Source organism: Ischnura elegans, chromosome X (genome assembly GCF_921293095.1).
Source record: "Ischnura elegans chromosome X, ioIscEleg1.1, whole genome shotgun sequence".
Taxonomy (NCBI): Eukaryota; Metazoa; Arthropoda; class Insecta; order Odonata; family Coenagrionidae; genus Ischnura; species Ischnura elegans.
This window is the reverse complement of record NC_060259.1, coordinates 45,325,065-45,348,865: the sequence shown is the minus strand read 5'-3', so window position 1 is coordinate 45,348,865 and position 23,801 is coordinate 45,325,065. Positions and strand designations below refer to the sequence as shown.

The window sequence follows — 23,801 nt, the reverse complement described above, 5'->3', positions numbered from 1 at the left end:
TTCCTGGACCGTTCTTCCCGCCCGCTTGTCTTTCAACGATAAACTTCACCAGACCATCATGTTTCACGATGTGTCCTATTAAGATGCCTCGTCGTCTTCTGAGTATTTCGAAAATAATGATCTACTATTCTTAAGACTTCCATGTTACTCACACGATAGATCTATTTGATCTTCATCATTCTCCTGTAACAACACACATCGAATGCTTCCAGCTTTGACTTTTCAGCTGCTGTCATCGTCCTTGCCCTACTACCACATCAAAACATGCTTCGAATAAATGCTCTGATGCTTTGCTTCCTTACTCCAATTGTAATGCATTGGTGTGAATGACAACATTGTTCAATCGCAATATTTTATCACATCAGCCTCGATTATTTTCCAAATTGGTCATAGATCTTAAATTTTCATTCCTGATTTCTCCAATAAATTTAGTTCTTGGCCTAAGAATTCAGTTTTCGTAGGAAATATCACGTATGAAACCGTATTGGTTGACATTACCCATCTAACCAAACTTTCCAAGTGATGAGGTAAGGTACTATCAATGGAAGGTTTGATTAATTATTGACATGACCATGCTAATGGCCATTAAAGTCCACTAATTAGATAGGTGGACTATGGGTGCAGTTGTTTCGATGTTTGTGAGAATATATTATCCTGAATTCATATTGAACTTTCGAATTAATTTAGGCGAAACATGAAGCAGTTTCTCCAAGACCCAATAAATTTGGGTAAAGTTGAAAAGTTGCAGCTGATAATGCAGTGCTCATTGAGTGAGTAAAGGGACCGATAGGTTTCTAATATATGCATCATAAAAGGAGCTAAGAGGAGAGCGGAAATAAGAAAAAAGGCTTTTTAAGAGGAAATTAAAGAATCTTCTTCAGCGGTTTGTCGGTTAAACATTACTAAGCATTGTATAATTGTGGCATTGGATCGATGAGGAATTCTCCTCAAACACCAAATCAGCTCTAATTCGAATAAATTGCCAGCCGACACAATTACGTTAACACCAAGATCGTTACCAGATGGGATAACTGCATTAAAAAAATGAACAAATACGTTAAGTATGCCCATTAAAGATTGGATAAATTCACTTTTTCAAACTGTTTTTACATCCAGAAAGAAATCGCCCTTGGAATACTAAAAATTGACAAGGAAATGATGAAACTTAACGGGAATATTGTAACTGATAGGCAAAATGATACTCCTATATTTAATGCTATCGTTTAGCTTCTCAAGGTAATTTGCATACTTGAAACATTTTACAAGTAGGAGAACGGTAAAAGGTTACAGATAAATTTGGTAACAATTAATTGTTTTGATGAGGTCCAACTGAAGTAGATCCTGAGAAACTACAGAGATTCTCCAATGATCAGCTTAACGTAATTGAGTTCAAAACACTGCCAAATTCTGTTGCTTCCCAGGGGCGACGATACTCCTCGAAAAAAGGATAGGAAAGAGAGCTTGTTGGCTTCTACGCATGCGAATTGACTATCTGAAACCACGTGACCTACCCTAAAACCTAAATATTAATAATGAAAGACACTATGTTTCTTCCACAAGTTTATAAAAATTTATATTTTATTACCGGTTTCGGCAATTACACCATTATCAAATACTGTATTTGATAATGGTGAAATAGCCTTAACCGGCAATAAAATAGAAATTTTTATAAACTTGTGGAAGAAACAAAGTGTCTTACATTATTAATATAGAGCCCTTCCACCACGTACGTGATTTAAGTTTCGATTTGATTTAATTCGATCTAAACCCTAAACTTCTCGAGATAGGAAAAACCTCGAATCTTATATGTAAATACACTTAGGTTGTACACTTTACCATGGTGACAGACGGTACCATAATCAACCCAGACAACTCCGTTACAGTGTTTATTTTTTACCCCGAGGAGCCCATTCATGACTTAAGTTAGCTAGTTACTATATTTGAGCTAGTTGATTTTAATTACGCGGACGCTGCGCGACTCGTGACGCTATTGGTCCAGGGTAGTCTTTTATGGCTCTTCATTTGATTGTTTTGATTTTCGGTCCAATAATATTCCGTGTCAACTGATCCACTGTCTGCGCGTTCGAAGGGAAATACTGTTGCCTGAGAAGTTATATCGGTGGCACAGTTTGGTTCATAGCGGGGATGTTATTCAGTTGATTGAAAATATAATAATTAAGTTTAGAACTCACACTGGCGAGACTGTGATTAGAAACTGTAATTTGAGGCTCAATCATACTTTTTTCACTTCCTATTACCATATTGTAAATTTACTAGTGTTTTCAGCCAAGGCCTCACCTTTCGACCACTTTGTGCCCGAGCGCTCTGTTTACACTCTGGGGACATCCGAGGTTTTACCAAGACGAAGACGGACCAGAGGTCCTCGCGCATGCGCTGCCCGCCCCTGGGGGCGCGGCAGCGGGGCGGCGGCGAAGGGGGGAGGGGGCGAGTTCCCGCCACTCGCCCATTGAAGACTCAGTTGCGAGACAGTGGTGGCGCGAAGCGGACGCGCGCCTCAGTCCATTGCCGAGTGGTATGAGCGGCGGGGCGTGACGGTGGGCCGCGGGGGCTTCCGATGCATCTGCCGGCGGGGGCCGGCGCGGGGGCGGCTTCCTGCTCGGAGGAGGCGAGCGACAAGATGGCAGCGGGGGGCGGCGAGGGCGGGGGCGTGGAGGGTGCCCTCGAAGGTGGAGGCGGCGGTGGCGGTGGGGGGGAGCTGTGGTGGACGGAGCGGGTCATGTGCGAGGTGCAGGCGGAACACTCAGGCGAGTTGGTGCCCACAGGGAGCCCTTACCTGCTCTGCTCCGCGCTGCCCGCACACTGGCGATCCAACAAGACGCTGCCCGTCGCCTTCAAAGTGGTCGCGCTCGTCGACGTCATGGACGGCACGCTGGTCACCGTCCGAGCCGGCAATGACGAGAACTGTTGCGCCGAGCTGCGGAACTGCACCGCCGTCATGAAGAACCAAGTGGCCAAGTTCAACGACTTGCGATTCGTGGGAAGGAGCGGCCGAGGTGAGTGATGAAAAAACACGCGTCATATTAGTTGCCTATGTATCCGGAGGTGGGCGGGACACCGTCGGTGGTCCTCGCCGCGACTCCAAGCGGCCCATCCACGCTCAGCGGGCGAACGATTGGCCAAAGACCGCTGGAGGAGGGTGGTAATAGTCAGCAGCAAAGACGTTTGAGGGGAATTTTCAATGGCCCCAGCAACTAGATTTTGCTTCATAGAACGCTTCACTTTCGTTAAAATGCCGAGAAAATTACCTGGCGCCTCAGTCATCGCTTCCAAAACCTCAATCGAAGACTTTTCCCTTCACAAATAGGCTCATTGATGTGTTTCCTATGAATTTTTAATGCAAAGCCCTCCAAAATATCACTTAAACAAATTTCATAGGCCTCATTTTCCATCATATAAAAATAAATACTTATGATCCTTTAGAAAATAGAGCGTCATGCTTCTCGTTGACCTGACAGTTCTTGGTTGGTTATCATTGAAGGCTAAGAACAAATTTTCATCCTTAAATAAGTGTGTTTTACTTGGTGAGGAAGATATATAAATAAATGATGGGGAGTAAAAACCCCAAGTCGTCATCACTTCTTACATAAGTGGTCAAGTTGGGTGTGTAATACCGCATAGTACTGCAAACGATGTGATCTCTTCCAATCCTACTAATATCGAGTTCATTCACAGAATCTATGGTCCTCGAACCCGATCGATTGTGATGGGAATCCAGAAATAAAGCACCCCAAAAAATCGCTAATTCTTCAGTAAGTCGGGAAAAATTATATGAAACTGTCATCATCAATAATTATGCTCACGGGTAAAATGAAAACCATTTGAAATCGTTCAAAGAAAATTTCAACTTCACTTTACTCATAGAAAAACTTCCGATACTTAAAAAACAATTGAGCTAAATTTTTTCCCCGTGTCTCATTTGGAATGTGTCTTTCTGATACAACTTATTACACACTCACAGAAAAAAACAATTTTCGTTGCGACCATTTCTTGGTGCAAATTATATCGCTGGCACATTACGTTTTCAAGAAAAAAAAACAGTTAAATGGCTACCGCGCTTTACTATCTGAACCTCCATATTTCCTTCTCCCATTCGCTTAACATTAAATTTAAGAAGCAATAAAACATTAGCATTGAAAAACTTGGGAAATACTTAAACATGTTTTCGTGCATGTTCCAGAAACAAGATGCGTGCATACATGGCGATTTTACGAGCTTCTAAAAGAGAAAATCACTGTGACATAGCGTTCTAATTACGTTTGGTCCAGCTTAAACGACATAACAAGGAAGTTATATGGGCACGTGAATAAGTGTAAGAATACGAACCATCCATGGGCAATATATGGCCATCATAAAGGCCGAACTACTCAAAACACTCCCAACTCGACATGACAGTAAAAATTCGCCGGCAGTAAAGATTCGTTGTAAATATTTGATTCGTTGTCGTTGTCAGTTGGCAATTGAAAAACTTGGAAATACATAAATATATATTTCCCAAGTTTTTTAATTGCCAGTTCCCACACCTGAGCTTGCATCAAAACTCATGGCACTCATTTCCACCATATTAACATTGATATAAATACGACTCGCTTAAAAACACCGGCGTGACGGCCGAAGGCTCTCACCGCAGCCCCGCCAGCCCGCTGCCCTGCGTCCGACCATTCCCCGCGGACGACGGCGGCGCGGGAGTCCGCGATCACGGCCGTCGTGGAGCGCGGCCCCCGCCGCTCCTGTCCGGCCCCCGTCCCGTCAGCGCACCGGCAATCGCGGCATCCCATCTAATCCGCAAGGGTTCCGAGTGAAAAGCGATCACAGTATATTCATTAATAATGATCTCCCATTGGCCGGGCGCTCCGCGACCACATCCAGCCCTCGGGCCGTGTGTTGACTCTAGCCGCTCTGCATTTGCACCCTCTCGCGGCTATCGATCAACCATTAAAGACTGCGGGGGGCCTTGCGTCCACCGCCGCACCAACGCCCAGTAACGAAAGCAATGGTCTGTGGATTAACACGGAGTAATGGGACGGCGTGGATTTGCAGAAGGGATTTGTTTATACGGGGCTTTAAGCAGGGTGGCGCGATCGACAACGTGCAGCAGCAACTGACTGAAAAACACGTGGTGTGGCAGCAGTGGCAATAAAGCGGCCGTAAATCATACATGAATCACCGGCCGCGGTGCACGGCTCGGTACACCCACGGTGGGGGCGGGTGGGAAGCAGTGGGGGGAAGGAGGGGGCGGGGGAAGGGGACACCGGCGGCGGCGGGCATCGAAGACGGGACTCGTCCGTGCAATCCTTCGGTAACCATCCCATTCATTGATTTTTGATTAAGCTAATAATTAAAGGGAAAGAGGTGGAGTGTTTTCCATGGTTATCCGACGGGGGGATGGAAGGGTCCCGCACCCGACGGTGGGGCTGGGTGCCGGGGGGCGGGAACTCGCTCACGCGTGCATTTGAAATACGTGGTACGCCCACGTAAACGTTAGCGGCATTAGGGAACACATAACTAACTGCACACTACCACTCAAATGTGGTGCACTACCCGGGTTGATAGTCCAACCGTGACACCATTAGAGTAACATCAAAAAACTTATTCTGTAACGGTATTTATTACGTTGTCACATTATTACTTTGTTTATTGCCATTATATTATTATCCCATTATTGCGTTGAAACGTAAAAACAACAGTGAACTCATTGATTGCACATAAAGTCAAATAGGTTTTGGCTCATCAACTGCGATCTAAGCCCTACATTTGCTAACTGGATACACAGTTTTCGTATCTCATCAGAAAATCTAAATGAAACGTTTGATATCCTTATCATTATGGTCAGGATATTAAAAATTTATGGAGAAAGACGGATAGCTGGTCATTTACAAGTAATCTATATGTATTTCAGAAATAGTGCTTTTACTTTCATACAAAACTTTATAAATTTACTGATGAATATTGCATGCACTAATGTTAATGATTTTATTGTAATAAATTTATATTTTAAAGAAATCAGCCCAAAAGTAAATAAATTATTTATTTATCATTAATTTACATGAAATAGAAATTTTCACAACAAAAATGCAACAGTGATGATCTCTCCTGCTACATCCTGTTTATTTTTATTTCTAAGAGAAACACGTCGTTGCATCGAAAATATTGTCATCTCGAAAATCCATAGCTACTGCTACTGCACCAGCATCATTTATATGGTCGAACACGCTAAGCAAATCTTCTTCTTAAATCTTAAAACAGCTCCGAATGAATTTCAAATCTTGAGAAAATCAATTAAAACAAAATCGTTTCTAACTTTTAAGCGAGATGAACGCAAAAACATAATTTTTGTATTTGGTTAATAATAGATGTGATCACAAGTATTTTAATTTCAACAACTATTAAAGGCAGCTTTATCAATTTGTGTTCGGATGCATCGCCATGTATATGTCATCCAAATAACTATAAAGGTTTGTATAAAATTTAAAGCACTATTTCTGAAATATATACTATAGATGAGCAATTACCTATATCCCTCCATGACCATATTAGGTATAATCAGTACTTGATGACTAGGTTTTCATTCCTTAGGTCTTAAATCGTCATTTATTTCGCCTTAAGTTGATAATGATTCGATAAAGTAATCAAATAAAACAATATGCCACAAATCACAGATAATTTTGTACTCATTTGCATGGTTGAATAATTTTTTCCTCTCTGCTTCCGAGTTCATGAGTCCGTTTTGTTCAACGGAAAAAATATCGAATGTTTTATTTAGAACGCTATCTGATGGCAACATCATTCTAAAAATACGATCAATTACCTATTATACGCTATGTATTTATTTTAAATAGGAAAGGACTGACATTAAGTGAATATTATTTCAATAGGATAATTAGCATTTCTATTTAGAGAATTTAACTTATTTTTGATGAAATTAAATGCTACAAAATTGATGGAAGGTTCAAGTATCAGCGTATTATTTGAATAGATAAGAAATAATCCGTAAGATAAAACTAAAGTCGCTTATAGAATTTAAAAAAATTATCGTGCTCAGTAATTAGGATGGAATGAAACGGACTTAAGAGTCTAAATGCTGGAGTAAATGCTTTTCAAAAATTTGTTATTTGAGAAAAAATGATCCTCTAGTTACCTATATCACTTCTATTATTCCAATTTAGTCTTAATTTATAAAATTTTATAACAAAAGTCATTTAAATCCGCTATTGAAACCCTAAAAAAAGCCAATAAATTTAAAAACGAGCAAGTTATTGAGTTAATTCGCTCCTATTTAGCAAGAAGGGGACAAAACTAAAAGCACGGTCTAAATTTTGCATTAAATGAAGTTGATGGTGAGTGAATTAACTTTGTGGAAGTTACGCATGATAGAATAGAATGATACTCACGTCACTATAATAATATAATAACCTGTTTCCATGTGTTCTACGTCATTGAAAAACGACGTAGAACACGTCTAAACTAGTTGCAAAATATAAAAATTGTGTGGAAAGTACAACGTGCTTTTACTTTATTCTATTTTGCTTTAAATGATATCTTGTTGTTCATCTGATTTCCCTTATCACATTTTTCCTTTCTCTTCTTGCCTCAAAAATATATGAAAAAATGAACTATATGCTGGGGAAATCGTTCGCCCGTTTACATGGAAAAACTCTCAGCTTTATTATCGATAATAACTATTGACCTTGAACTATTGAGCACGATATGAATTGAAATTCACTACATAAATTCGATGAACCTGACATAGAATTATAAATACTCCATACATAATTGACGATTTATAATACTATCAATTATACTACTAATATATAGCGTAAAAGCTTCTCCTTGTAAATTTTTAATGTCTTACTTTAGCTACATCATTGCAACGTTCACAAGAGCTACTGAATCCAGGCGATTAATATCATATCATAGAGGATTCAAATCCATTAAATTGATTACTCTCGTATTCAATTGGTAACTATGTGAGCATTAGACAATTGCATTGAAGAGCAGCGGCTGAGCGTGCCGTTGCGTAAGCACACAGCGCCAAGGAACTATAATACCTGTTTCACTGCACTACCCCTATCAACCCCTACTCCAATTTATAAAAGACTCAACTTCAACGGAGAGCGAATATGCAAGCTGACTGGGAACGTAAGAACGTGATATATATTAACCGTGGAAACAGCAATGACAATATATAGGAATATGCTACACCGTAGGAAAATCCTTTTCGGCACTCAAGTAGCATGAACTTTTTATTCTGAGTACCAAAGACGGACTCGCCATTGAACTAGCATCACCCCGGGGATAAATAAAATCACCAGAGCTCCTAGTAGTACTGCCCCCCTATGGGCGTTTACCCCGCACTATCCTGTAACGTATAATGGGAATATTTTCCGATGAGAAAGTAAAAGAAATGCTATTATGCACTCATCCGAACATACCTTGAATATGTAGTGAACATATGGGATCCGGTAAAGAAAGACTCAATCCGTGAATTGGATAAATGCTATGGAAAGTTGCGCGATTCGTCAAAAACTGCTGCGGGCGAACACTCGTACAGACAGCGTCACCCATAAGTTAAGCGAACTAAGCTGGGAGCCGCGAGAGACTCGGAGGCTGCACGTTAGCCTTAGATAGCTTGAACAATTGAGAATACGTATCTTTAAGAGCGATACGGATAACATCATCTTGGAGCCCCAATATATTTCCAGGTCCAACAGAAGTGATTAATTGAGAGAGATATTTACCCGAACGGATAGAGATGGGAATTCGTTTCTCCCCCGAACCATAAAGGACATAAATGCTAGTCGTAATTTTTTTAAGCATTTGCTTTTCATATGTAAACGGATGGTGTTCTAACATCCCTTGCCACACGCCTTTTTAGGCGGCTTGCTGGGTAGAATGCAGATTTAGGTATAAGGAGTATTTTTGGCAGAGCCCTGAAGAAGTTAGGATTCGTGAATCGTACTGTGGCAAAATTTTCGGATGAGAAAGTAGAAAGGTGCTATTTCGTACGTAGATGTTGATCCTGAGAAAGATCGTTTAAAATTAATTAAAAAATATTTCTGTATCATCATAACTGATCCTTGAGCAAGGTACCACGAAAGACGTGGAAAATGTGGGCATATTTGAGAAGAGATAATCCCTATTCACAAATACATATATTCCCACATGATACAAACGTTCACGTGTAATTTACCGAGTTTTGAGCCGAGAGCATCATTTCTGCGGTTGGTCATTGACCCAACCCAGCGTTTTCTTCGACTCGGAGTAAAATTTGAGGCGTGAGAATTAACCAGTGTCACTACAATGTGAATGTCTTCAAATACGTAGGATCCAGTCTTCAAGAGAGTAATGACTATCAATTAGTCGTAATAGTCGTAAAACGATTTCAAATCTTAAGAAAGAGACGGATAAAATGCATTATCAATCGGTACATTCAAACAGTGACGTATGCTTTTTAAACGGACTTCCAGCCCTCTTTGTAACAATTTCAGATTTATATTCTTGGATTTAATTTATTCATTTACTTTGCTTATTCTAAATTCGTTGCCAAACCATGTGATATACCCCTTTGTCTTTGTGGTTCCTTATTTGTGCCTTCCCGCTAGGTGCGACCTACGTTCACGTATGAGATACAAAGTATAAAAACCTTAGGACGAGCCCATAAAAATAGGCAATGAAAACATGTATCAGGAAACTTGGGATAGCTCCTTAATGACAAGTTAACGATTGTATGTTTTGAAGGCATTCAAACTCAAAAGATAACTCATAAATAAATTACAAAAGCAAGATAAAAATATTATATTGCTTCAAAGGATAATCCTTAGTGCTAAATTATTATTTAACGTGAGATATATCAACAAAAATCTCCGTAAAACAGTGGAAATTGAGTGAAACATCGAAATATTGAGTACATATTTCTAAAATTGATGATCCACATAAATATTGGAGTGGTTTCTACAAAAGCAAACATTCCATATTTACAATATTGATAATTAAGCTGAGAAAAAATAAGAAGAACTTGAAAACGTGAAACCATGAGCAGCAATTTAATTCTATTTCGTTACCAATGTAAAGGAATGACGGTGAGAGTGAATATGAATAAAAAACCGCATGACATTGACAAAATTGGTTTAATTTCTGATCTTTTCAGTATTCCCTTTCGAAATAAAGGGCTGAACCATACGAAATACTTTATAAACGAAATTCGACTTTAAAAAATACTTTTGAGTACGGTGTGATCATCAGTTAGACGAAATAAAGATTTTCAATTTTTAATTTTCTTCAGATTTTCATAGATGCATTTTTCAATTTCCATTTTTTCAATTTATTTTAGAAATTTCGCGGTTGAAAAAAGTGACCTGACCGTATGACGGCACTATTCTTCTAGGGAAATAAAATTAACTTCGTGCGTTCCACACTGAATATTTAATCACGCCGATCATGGTTTCATTTACGTTATATAATTTTTAAGGTACCTGGTCATAATTGATATATATTCAGTGTGGAAAATACAGAGTGAATTTCCGTTTATCGCGATTCCACAAAGTGTAACCGGAAACCTTACACACTTTTCTTTTAACCCAAATCTTTTTTCGATGGATGAATCTATCATTCGCCCATAAACACCAGTCTCCTTGAGCTATTGGCAACGGTGTACGCCTTTTGGCTGATTTTTCTAATGTATTAACATTTTTGTGCACATTTAAAATGTTAAAGAGAATTTATGAACCCGCCTGATTTTTGACTGAGAGATTAGTTCTGTGACTCGGTGTTTGAATGCAATGAACATAAATTCAGCCGAAATTTATTGTATCATTGAAGAAGTTAACGGTGAAAATGATGATGAGTAACGAAATGGTGCGGAAATGGGTAAGAAGTTGTATGAAGGACGCACGAATTTCCACGATGAGGCTCGGAGTGATAGGCCTTCCGTTGCCAATGATGATCTCAAACGACGTCGACGAAAGAGTTCTTGAGAGAAGACGTTCCATGAAGACGCTTATACGTACCTCTTCTGAAATTTCAAGACCTCCTCCGCACGACATCGTCGCAGAGCTCCTAGGTATTAGCAAGATTTGTCCCCGATGGGTTACCCAAATGCTTACTCATGCCCACAAAACCAAAACAGTTAAAATCTCATTTATCAGTTCGGTTAGTAGCAGTTAAATCAACCACCGTAGAGTGAAGACGTGGTACAATCTGATAACAGTTGTTCTTACACTTGAAGCATTACCTAGGTGATAAACCTTATGAAAATGACGACAATGAGAAACACTTCGCACAGCAATTCCTGTAAGAAGGCACACTGAAGGTGATAATTATCGTTCAAGAGCCTCTGAACTGGGGCGAAAAACTGTGGGACCTTCATCGTATTTTTGCATTCCTCTAACAGTACCTATGGTGACCAACTAAATTGAATATCAACACCTACTCTCTCGTTGATGTCAGAATGATGGCCGCCATTTACAAAAAAAATGTATAGTAAATCACTCCCAAAACATGTTTTCCCGAGAGAAAGAATTTTACTTCGGCTGGAAAAGAATCGTGATTCTTATATGCTGCATATAACATGGAGCTGCGGTTATTCTAGGGAATTAAAAATAGCATGTTACACCCCGTAATAACTTTTCATCTGACCAAGCTCGTCCCATGGCTGTCAGTATTTATGTGACTTTACGTCCTTTTGTTTTGGCGTTCCTACAAATACTATTTTCTGATCCCACGATTGCACCATTGAGCAAAACTTCTTTGCAAATTAGCGGAAAATGCAAACAAAAATTTCACCCATCAATTTACCTTTGCGTATAATAAACTTTATCTTTAAGTCCTCACAATACAATAGAAATTCAGGTTCCCCTCCTGAATATTCTCCGTAAGTTCAAGCTGTTGAAGCAGCTACAAACGTAATGTAGAAGAATGGGCATTTTGTTTGTGATTCTTCCGCAATTAAAGTTTCTTTTTTTAAGAAAACTCCACCCGGAATACGGATACAAAAATCCACCGAAACAAGACATCGGAATTTTGGTACCTTATTGATAGAAAGCCAATTATGACCAATTACTCCCAGAAATATTTGACAATCAGGCCCCCAAAAGTGAATTTAACTGAAAATTGAATCACTTAAAATGCGTCCTAAATTAATTACAAAATTTTAACATTGATTAGATAGATCCGATTTAAGGGATGCGTTTGGAGAGAATATTTGATTCATTGGTTCTTTATTTGAAAATTTTACTATCACTTGAGATATGATTGAAAACACCCAATAATTATTTTATGACCAATTACATGCACGCACTTTCTTTATCAGTCATGACCAAAATTGACGCCTGCTGGGGATTTTTGTTTTCGTCGAAGCAAAAACTGGAAACAATAATGAAAATAGCAGGGCAAAAAGAGACTGGCATCAAGGAAACGGTCATGAATAGAACAAATGGCAGAAAATCTGCTTTACGTAAATAAATCGCACAGATTTTCCTCAAAGTTAGGAAATGACGTCCTGGTATCACACTGTAGTTCACTTCCCTTTAGGACTGATATTCGTCTACCTCAGGCGGAAAGAGCCACGCCGCAGCATGTATCATTAACATAGATTCATATTAATTGCGTCGCAGTGAATTTTTTATGATAATTGAAAATCTATCAAAAATCGCCGAGTGACTCACCCTTTATGTAGAGTATCATGAGATACTGCTCTCACCCATTCTTTTTCTTTTTCTTGTCTAAAGTTGTATTTAACTGTGTGAATTACTGATCTTTATACGCTCACTTATTAATTGTCAGCCATTATCACACTATTGTTTTGAAAACTTCTCCGACCACCCCTCATTGGAAAATAGAAAGGATGGCTCAGCTTTATAAAAAAATATTAAAATTCATAACACTAATTTTACAGTCATAAATTAGATAATATCGCATTTATTGTAACCCTGCCATTGACAGTTGTCCTGCAGTTACAAAACTAATCGTGTTGCATTCTCAACGCAATCGGTCTCCTATCAACTCTCAGGTATTTCATTGGCATAATATTGCACACGATGCCACTTACTTCACCTGTTCATCCTAAAATTAAAATTTTATACGATTTTCAAAAATAATGCTCGGACAAGTTTTTATTATAGGCATTAAAATCACGCAAATAATCCACAAACATGATGAAAGTACTCTAATAAATAGATTTACCATGGGAAATAAACACTGATAATCCCGCAAGGTATATAAAAAGCGCTGATAATTTCACATCTAACGACATAGTGCGTGATGGTGTCCGCCAAGGAAAAGTTTTCTCACGGAATCACTGCATTCAGATAACTTCCACTTCGAATTTGAAATCAGTTTCCTGGAATTATCGCGAGCGATTGAACATTACGGGGATAACTGCCATATCTGTACAGAGATAGTTGATTTTTGACGGCTGGACACAGAGGAAGGAAATTTCGGATGTGATTAGCGTGGCAGTAACGGTGGGAAAAAGAGCCAGTCGCGAACGTATCTCGCCGCACACTTATCTCTCGAGGCCTTCCTCCTCAAACGTGCTCAGCTTGAGCCCCTCCGGCTTAAGGGGACGTACCACTCAACCGGCCGCACTTCACAGTTTTTAGTGACGTATTACTTATTAGCAGTGAAAGAAACTTCGTATGGTATTTGGAGGAGGCGACCGACAGCTAAGGTCATTGCGCCATGAGGAAAGGGTAGGTAAGAAGGGTAGTATTGTTTTTTAAATGCCCTCCACATAGCATTCAAGTAGGGATCGGGCAGTCTCAAATAATCTCTGCCAACGCTGGGATTTGAACCTGAGCCCTCCAGTTGGAAATCTAACACTCTAGCCACCACTCCAACACTTCGTTACATCCACAATATATTTAAAAAGTACAACCGGTTTCGCCCGTTACGCCATTATCAAGTACATAAATCAATTTTGTGTACATGATACTTGATTTGATGATTAAATTTGTGTACTTTACAATGGCGTAGCAGCCGAAATCGACTGTGCATTTTAAATAAATTGTGGGAGTAACGAAGTGTCTTTCATTGCTAATATGGCGCCCTTCCACCACGTGAAAGCTTCATGTTTGGATTTAAAGACGCATTACTTGCTTAAAACTTAAGCCATGATGAGGGGGTGAGAGGCGAAGGGGTACAAGTGATTTTTTTCTTAACAGAGTTAGGTACAAAAATTAGGTAAAGAAAACAAACGAGATCAACTAGATATTTAGTTGCGCATTAGATTCTCCACTCTATGTGAGCATAGAACAGACACTCAATCGTATGCCTTGGGCACCAACGTTTTGTATATTTTTTCTATCATTTCTGTACCTGACTCTGTTTAGAAAAAAAGATCTCTTCTATCCCTTGGCTTCCCACTCCCTAATATAACCGATGACTTCAGACTTCCGCTGTGTGAAAACTTTCCGTTACGGAAAATAACGGAATAGCACTCCTGAAGCATTGCATGGAACAAGTGACTTTGTCCGTCATCACGCGGACGGGTGCAAAGTTATGTACACCAAGATGAAATTCGCCATGAAAAAATATTTGGCTGAACTAGGATTCGAGTTCGGATCTGAGTCGAACTCGGATCTCTCGATTGCCTGATAGGAAATCGGGAGATCCCGAGTTTGAATCCCGGCTAAGTCAAATATTTTGTCATAGCGAACTTCATCCTTGGTGTATATCAATCCGGAAGTTTCGCATAAGAACTTAACTTAATAGGCACGACCTGGGCTCCAATAATTTAAATTCTATTCTTCACTTACGTCCTCAGTTAGCTGTCACGTGACGATGTAACTAAATAATGAAAGCTGGGTCATGCTCAGTTAAAGTTCGTAATTGAAAATTATTAGGTGCTACTTTTATATTTTCCATTGAGAAATCATATCGAGATTTTCAACGTAGCTACGGCAGGCGTTTTTAAAAATTTGCCTGCATATTAAATATAAAAAGGCTACATTAAGTTGTTCAGGTTATGGAGGATTGTGAAACACAAATAAGTTTATCTCTCATACGCTGACGTTTCACTCCTTAGCTGAAGCATGATGTGTAAAATTACATCCCTAAGTGTAGGTACAGAGAAAAATTTTCATATTAGAGATATAGGCAAACTTCAATACGGGTCTACTTCATAAACCCTAATTTTTCAGAATTATAGCTCATGTTTTCAATAGGTAATCCCACACAAAAGTACCGGTCCATTGGGAGTGATGAGTTCTTTCAAAGCTATTCGCCTGGTCACACTATAGCTCATCAGCGCAATATATTACCAGGCCGAGATCAAAATTAAGAAGCGCTGCCTAATCGAACTCCCTACTATGGTCCCCTCAGTCAAAAAAGTCAATCACCGCAAGAGCCATGAAGCAGGAGGGCGATGAAAACCTAGCGTCAATAGCTTTAACAGTGATAAAGATTTTGAAGAAATTTACTTTCTCATCATAAAGAGCACGGATGAATCACGAATAAAATAAGTAAATGACAAAATTAAATATAATATGATGCTTAACTTTAATGTAACATTTGGGAACATGTATCTTTTGTCAGTTGCTGCGGATGGCTAGGGTTCCTATGGAGGCTGAAACGAGACTATTTTTAGAATCCATTCTCAACCATTATGACGAGAGATTCGTGGCCCAGGTCGTAATCTGAAGCGTTCCCTCTCCGTTGACATATATAGATTCCCTATCAGAACTGTAATTTCAATAACCACTGAACGAAAACGATTAAATTACGACTACCGTAAACCGAGACATCTTTGCGAGGCTTTGAAAAATATTATGTTTGGTGCCCTACCGAGTTCCCTGACTAACCAAGAGAGGCGCCTATGTTTTCATCACGCAGGTGGTATAGTTAGAGGGAGCACTCAAAATTAAAAATTCGTTTTTCTTATTTAAAACCAAAAAGATGTGAATGAAAAACACACAGGCCAATTTTCAGCGCTCAAATTTGATTTTTAACCGAGATAGCTTTAAAAGTCCACTAGAAGCTTCGGCCATGCCCACGACGCGAAACGTATTTCCATTGGCAGACGCCGCGTGACGTATGAACCTCATGAATGTCGCGTGAGTAACGCTTGAAGAAGCCGTTAACACATTGGGTACGTGGAAATATTGTCAAAAATTTTATCATCATGGCGGAAAAAAAACGTTAATTTTGTTTTGGCTGATTCCCGAAATGTACTGAAATTATTAACAATGACTCTGAATAATTTTTTGTCTCAAAACGAATCATGTAATTAATAGAAAACTTTTTATGAGATGAAATGTTTACAGTTTGAGTGAGGAGGTAATCACGGCAATTATTGTGGATTTATTATTTGTGGACATACCATCGTAAAAGCCTTTACTTAGTACTGCCTTTCAGCTTCTGGATGCAAATTATAAAATAAACGAACAAATCATCACAGTCAATATCTTTCCCGAACAATGGCTGTTTTCTTGTCCTCTAAAGGGAGTAAATTCGTGGTTCTCTTTTTAAGCAGAAGCCTTGCTTTGGTGAACCTTTGTTCCTGGTAATTCTTCGAGTCAGTTTCTTACCATAAAAATGATAAACAATTGCCATCAAAATGAAAGAGTAACTCAGAGATGGAGATATTTACATGAAAATATCCGTGCATTCACTTATATTTACGTCAGAGTTACATTTACAGTCACTTTCAAAAGTTTTAGGGCAAAGGTTGTGCCACCAATTCAGCTTCTTATGGAAACTTAGTATCCTTTACTCCTTTCGTAGTTTTTTGCAGCGCTCCACAAACATTCCGCTGTTAAGTGAATATGTATGCACTCAAAGGGATGAATAATTTTATAACTGTAAATTTATCATTCCGCTTACATTAATGTAGGATGTAAAGATTATATCGTGTGCATTTACAGCATACTAGCACCGGTTTTCACCCTTAGTTTTATAATACTTATTCTATATTAAAATTTGTGACCGAGGTAGCGTAGTGGCCAACGCTTTGAGCTGCACTGTAGCTCTTTTTCTCGATTTTTTCACGTAATCACAAATATTTTATGATCTTAATTTCACTGCCATAGCTATATATACCTACTTTTATAAATGGTAATGAGTTTTTAAAATTAGGAAAAAATTGGTGGATAACATACTGGCGCTAAAGGGCGTACCCAAGACTGGGGAGAAAGCCATGGTCGTTCAAGTCTTAACATTTTTGCATGGAAAAGGTGTATTTAACCAACATTTTGAGAAATTTATAACTGCGCTTAATTTATAAAATTATTTGCTTGAAAAATATTTTAGTCAAATGTCTTAATCTAATATCATTTCTCATGGATTAAAAGAAAATTTGCTGAAAACTTTTGTTTCAATCCAGTCCTGATTTTCGTTAAAGACTTCTACGATTTTTGCTTCTATTGGGGGGGCAGCTGCCCCATCCTGCTCCCCGCTGAGTACGCCCATGCTGGCGTTGGCGTTAACGTACAGTTTGAAGTCTGGCGAAAGGAGCCACACTTTACCTTGTGTTATTTGACACTTATTCTGTTTCCATTAATGATAATTCAAACTATTCGCTAGTATTAATTCAGTACCCGCTTGGTTCCGGTTTCTCTGCTTTTTTGTAAGACTTGAAAAGTTATCCGTGTTTATTATTTGTGCTTCTATTTATCAACCCGGCGGTAACTTCCGGAGTCAATTGTGCTCATTTTTTGATTTTTGTGAGTAATACGATATCGTAGTATTTCCTGAAGTACAAATTTGATATTATCATTGTTTCAAAGAGTGAAAACTGGGGCAAATATGCAGTAAATGCACACGAAATAATCATTGAATCCAACATAAAATGAAGCAGAATAATATATTTACAATTACAAAGGAAAATTTCCCGTCGAGTGTGTATATATTTAAGCATGTACGAAATTTTTGCGATGTCTGGCCAAAGACAACAAAAGGAGTAATGGAAACTAAATCCCTTTGAGAAGCAGAAGTGACTTAAAATGGCCCTCACAAATTCTATTACAGCGTATTTCTGAAGGAATATGCAGTCTCCGTGCAGCGTCGTACCACCGCCTTCTTCGACGTGGGTCGTTTGGCATTAGCAAAAAATACTTTTCTGGTGTTTAACGATAGGTAAATTCACATCTCAGCACACAACAATATACGTAAGGTTCCCTCACTTTCATTTAAGATTCTCCGTTTCATCTACTATTTCTCTATACTCGAAATAATGTATACGACAATACTCTCCTTAAGCAAGCAATGCAGATATCGTGAGGTTCACACGTCATCAACGTGGCGTCACCCGAGAAATGCTTTTTTGGGGCGGAATTCAAGTTGAAATTTCAAACCGCTCTAGAGGCGAAATTTTTCTGCGCTCAATGGTAAAATTTAGTGAGAGCCTTTCAAACACCCATTGCATTATAATCAAGCATAATATTTGATAGTGTAATCCCTTCTATTGACCCTCCTTACAATGAAACCCGTGGCATCTTTACCTTTTTTGACGAAAATGTAAAATTGTTCATTTATTATTGAAGTTAGTGAATTTTAAACATTCCACTTTCAATTTTTTTAGTATCTCCATGCACCTTTCTTCATATTAAAGAGTTTTCAAAGTTCAAAATTATTTTTTTCCCTTGTTTTATATAGATTTCCACTGGTTATAACTCAGTTGGTAAAATTGTCTCAGCTCCAGGGGATTACAACTAAGTATGTTTCTAATTTTTTTGAGCGGCTAAACTTTTGCTTAAGTCGACATTTTTCACTTATTTTGAATGTAAAGACCAAGATTATTTGTTTATGATAGTTTCAAATCATAATCGTACATCAATTTACAAGAAAGCAGATGAATAAGAAAAAAGTGTCAAACCTGTCCCGGCTTCAGCTGATTGCGTGAAGCGGCGTACAACGATCGTCATTCTATTGCATTCTGCTCATTGGTCTCACCCCGTCAAGAGTATGAAAACAGAAGAGGTCGCGGTCTATATATAGAATTTTCCCCCTGCTTGGACAAAATATCTGCGAGAGCTTACAAGCAATTAGAGAAGTTAAATTTCTCCGCTATTTTACTGAAATTTACCCTAATTATTTTACGAATGATGGGACAGTTTTAAGGGGAATAAATACCACGCCAGAAAGTGCCGTTGCAGGACGCTACCATTAAGATCGCAGGAGGCCATTTTTACATATAACGAGGAATTGTTTCTACTAAAAACCATGGGATATATGTAGCCTTTGTTTTTTATGCTTTTATAGTCACGCATGTAAAACCAGTTGGGAGGAAAAAAATTGTTAACTTCCCAAAAATATGGTCTTTTTCTCGTGAGAATTACTCCGCTCCAAATAGAGACACATCACTGATCAAAAGTTAAAGTCAAAGCTGTTTCTTTAATACTTTAACATATATTTACCTATGGTGCGTACATGCAATCATATTCGTGTGATGTTCTTATGCGCGATGGATGTTTTGGCCTTTCTACGGCTCGACGTCTTTCACAGGGCCAGCAGGGAACTGGCGCTGCTGTCATCCAGAGAAGGATCTTCCAGCCTCCACTTCCCCTCCCTTTGTCCGTCTCTCTCCTTCCTCCCTCTCTCTACCTTTCTCTTGTCTTCCTTCCCCTAAAACTGCTCAACAGCTTTCGTTTCAACTGTTCGGGCTTCGGTGTGTTGGCCGGAGAGGAAAAATATTGTTTCGCGAGAAGGGCGTGTTCAAGCGTGCCACGAGAACGAGAGACTAGAATATTTAAAAAAAACGACCGGTATTTTTTTGGTGAGTATTAAAAAGCAATAATAGTACTCCCTCGTTTGTGCCAGCGAAAAAATACCGGTATACCGGTACTTTTGTAATTGATAATTTATTTATTGTATTAATTTTTTTCCCAAACCACCAGCTCATGTTGGCCATTTTAAATCGGGTATTGAAAATTTTTGCAATTAAACGTACGCGCACAACCATGCCCTGGATAGGTAAAACCTACCCATGCGGGACTCGAACCCGCGACCTCTCATATAACAGGCGAGGACTTTACCCCTCCGCCACCGATGATAATTAGTTGAAAATAAACGTTCGTATTAATCTAATTATCCGATATTTCCGCAAATTAGAATATTATGCAAGAAGATTACACTGAAAAAAGTCATTCACAGGCATTTATACGAAAAACCATCGGAAAAATGCATCAGAGGCTCGATTATCTAATTGTGGAACGGTGATAGCGACGTAGTTGTCAAAGGCAACGTTATACAAACGATTTCGGGACATACGTTTTAATTTTTGTGTTTTCCTAGCGAATGATTCATTTGACACAGTTTGACACAGTTCTCTCAGACAGAGTCTGTCATCAGAACGCCTTCTTATTCAAACACCCGACGGTGTCAATCCAACACAAACTTTGGCTATACAAAAACCACTCACCTGGAGCCCGAGAAAGCTCTTGTCATTTTAAATTTAGTTGTACATACGTGTGCAAAAATGTGTTTACACTTGTCTGATGTAAGGACAGAGTAGGATTTTACATTTCTAGAATCGGAAATAGCTATACCTAAAATACTGCGATCAAATAAAATTCGATGTGTAGGTCACAATTCTGTTTAGTTTAGAAAAATATATACATTGTACGGTTCAATAACATTGATTTTCTTGCCTTCTATGTCTAAAAAAAATCTTTTATACCTATAGTGATAACACTTGTCTCCAACTCGCTGTTTTGTAGAAGAACCATAACATGATTCGAAAATAATAAAGAGACTAAGGATGTTTACCCTGTAACTCATTTCTATGCATATTTTGAGATAATTATTGTATTTATTGTACGCGTCACGACGTATCCTAGCAGTGAATATCACAGTCGCATTGTGAAGATATTCTTGTGAATAATTGTGGTGTGCACATTTAATATATGAAATTAAAATTATTATACTATTATAAATTATTATTTTTATCCTTCATTATTATAATATTTATGCGGGTGGGGTATAGAGGCGGGTTTTTGCTACAAGAATAAATGAGAACTAAAAACAATCATGACTTGGAAATAGCCCATCCCCAGCCAAATGGCACAGTAATATTTTTAAGGCTTTTACGTGCGACCATTCAGATTTATGACACACCGCAATATCAGAGGGAACGTTGTGGCGTAAAATCGTCACGGTAACAATCGTGCACCTAATTATGCGCCTTGCAATGAACCCAAATGTTGAATGATATAGCTTTAGAGCAAAGAAAATCTACAATCGATAGTTTTATGGCTTGAGGTGCTTCATCATTCTCTCGGTATTTGTTTCCAATGCACCTCAATCAGCGAGATTAACTCAGAATCGCCATATCCATTATCCCAGTAAGTTTTTCGTGACATTAAGCTCAATAACTACAACTAACGGGAAAAATATATTTTATCTTAGATCTGTTCATAGAGTTTTCCGATGGATGGGTGCGAATTTTGCTTGAAATATCTAAATATGAATTCATTATAACACCAAGCGGTAAAGGAACGATGCATAAAATAATTCCATTAATTTTTAGATGGTATGCGCGTTCAAATATTCCAAAACTCAAATTTGCGGGGAATGGAATGCCCGTTTATAATTAACCCGGCGTCATAAAGTTTTTAAATCACAGGATATAGTATTTATAATTAATCATCACACTGCCATCCCCCTGCTTTTAGCTCATAAAATATTTTATTTGGCACCTTTAATTTGGATAAACATTTTCTCCAGGTGTGTTTCCCAGCTAATCATAAGAAAGAGAATTTATACAATGCATACATTTTTTAATTTTATGATCGGCCCATATAATATTCCAAGTTCACTGTACATATTGAAGAAAAGACTAGTCTTAATTAATATGTCGCGTGCCATGTGTAGCAAAGCTTTTAAGATCACAAAAATTGACACTAAAGGTTAAATTCCGTTAGTTAGATGGTAATACTCAATAGAAAGACCTCCGGGTGAAGAAATTCATTTTTATTACAAGTTAATGGGAGCTTTAACGAGGAAAATATAGCTCACAATAATGGTCACCATAGACAGATTGTTTTCTAACCTCGCCGAGGGGTACTTGACGAATAAAATTTGTCGCGTGGTTTCAGAAATAAATTTGATGCACCGCAATTTATGCTTACTCAACTAAGAACTAAAAGCAGCAATGTTTGTGCTCACTTGCACCAAAAGAATTTATAGTCATTTTCTATGACGTGTGGAATTTCTATGGTGGTGTGAAATCTTTTATGGCAGAGTCGTATATCACTTATGGCACCGAAATCATCGTTGGCATGATTAATCTGACACATCATTAAGTCTTTGGCCAAAATTCATCAGATTAATACAAGTCATGTTTTAAGAATTTTTTCAATATTTAATATTGCATTGTTCTAAACGACACATTCAAAATTAATTTATTATCAGTTTTAGCGATTTCCTCTTTATTTCGCGCTAAAATTACGAGTTTTACTTTTTTAAATTTTAGTATACTGCCTTTTAGTTCCTTATAAAAATCAACACACCAATTTAATTCACTAATTTCCGGGTTGAGGAAGTGGGCATATATGTTGCAGGAATTATCCGAATTTCTGAAAGAAAATCACCTCATTTGGGAACCAATATGGCCATAACTACCTTTAATTCTCTTTGTAATAGCTAAAAAAGAAATTTTAAACATTGTGATCAGCCATTTCCCAAAAGAATATAAAATATTTCTACAATAATTGACTACAACGCTGGAGGGTGCTAGCAAAAAAACAGTAATATTAGCATACTATTAGTAGAATTCCACACGTGCTGCTGCAAACAAAATCGAAGCTGTCCCTCAAGAGGTCTCGTCTTCGTAAAATTTATTTTTTCAAGTGGTTCCGCAGTATCAGAATACAATAAGAATTTGCTGGATAATACCTTGATGTTAATGATGAATGTACCTAATAATGAAGTACATCAAGTAAATCATTTTGAAATAAAATTAATATATTTTACGCTTGATTTTCCAGGTCATGGTTACTTTCACTGGACCATATTTTACCTCTATTTTGATAGAAAACTATGGATACACATGAATAATTATTCATTATGAAGTAAAAATTTAATTTCCATTACTTCTACCATGAACACTAGTAGTGCAACACAATTCGTCCGAAGAGAGGGCTCACTTTAGGCGGCCATTGCGGTATCAAAGGAAAGAGGTTTGCATGGCTTCAGAATACCACTGGTCTCGGTCACTCCCACTTTTCGCCGGAAAAAAAACATCATATAACCATTCCGCCTTTGCTAATTAATTCCAAGCACGATACACTCCCTATTATGCCACAATTTTCTACTCATTGATAATTATTGCGGTAGCTACATATTTCGCCATTACACTTTACAGCACAAAAGAACAATTAGTTTAAATATTTTATGAATAGAGTTGAAAATGTACACATTTTTGATGTTACTTAGAGGAAACGTTGGGTCATAATAGGTTAATAAAAACACGTATGGAATTTCCTTGCGTTAATTTTGACATTATTTCGCTTTATGGTACCACTGTAGACAAGAGTGATAATTTGTGGCAGCATCCATTTTCCTATTTTCAAAATCGAGTCCTTTCCTGATGCTGCGGTCCACGATCACACCGCATGAGGCACATTCAAGTCCATCACTCGCTGTTCACAACCGCCTTGCTCACCACACAACCGCATCCACTGCAAAACTAGTCCGCTGAACCCTCGATACAACGCACGCATTCCACCATCGCGCCCAAGAATTATTGATAACATTAGAGGATCCTCAAATCCGCCTCTAAATGTGTTGTCACCAAGGATGTTGGAAAAATTATTATCAATACCACAGTTTTACAACCATTTCAACTTTTA

General features: G+C 38.3%; 1 protein-coding gene across 2 annotated transcripts in view; it reads left to right on the top strand.

Moving 5' to 3' along the window:
* Positions 1-2,502: 2,502 nt before the first annotated feature.
* LOC124171572 (runt-related transcription factor 3-like) overlaps positions 2,503-23,801 on the top strand; it is a 116,761-nt gene continuing 95,462 nt past the window's right edge. For both annotated transcript variants that reach the window (XM_046550751.1, XM_046550750.1), the window contains exon 1: positions 2,503-3,014. In XM_046550751.1, the coding sequence (XP_046406707.1) occupies positions 2,576-3,014 (439 nt within the window). In that variant the 5' untranslated portion in view covers positions 2,503-2,575. The remainder of the gene's footprint in view (positions 3,015-23,801) is intronic.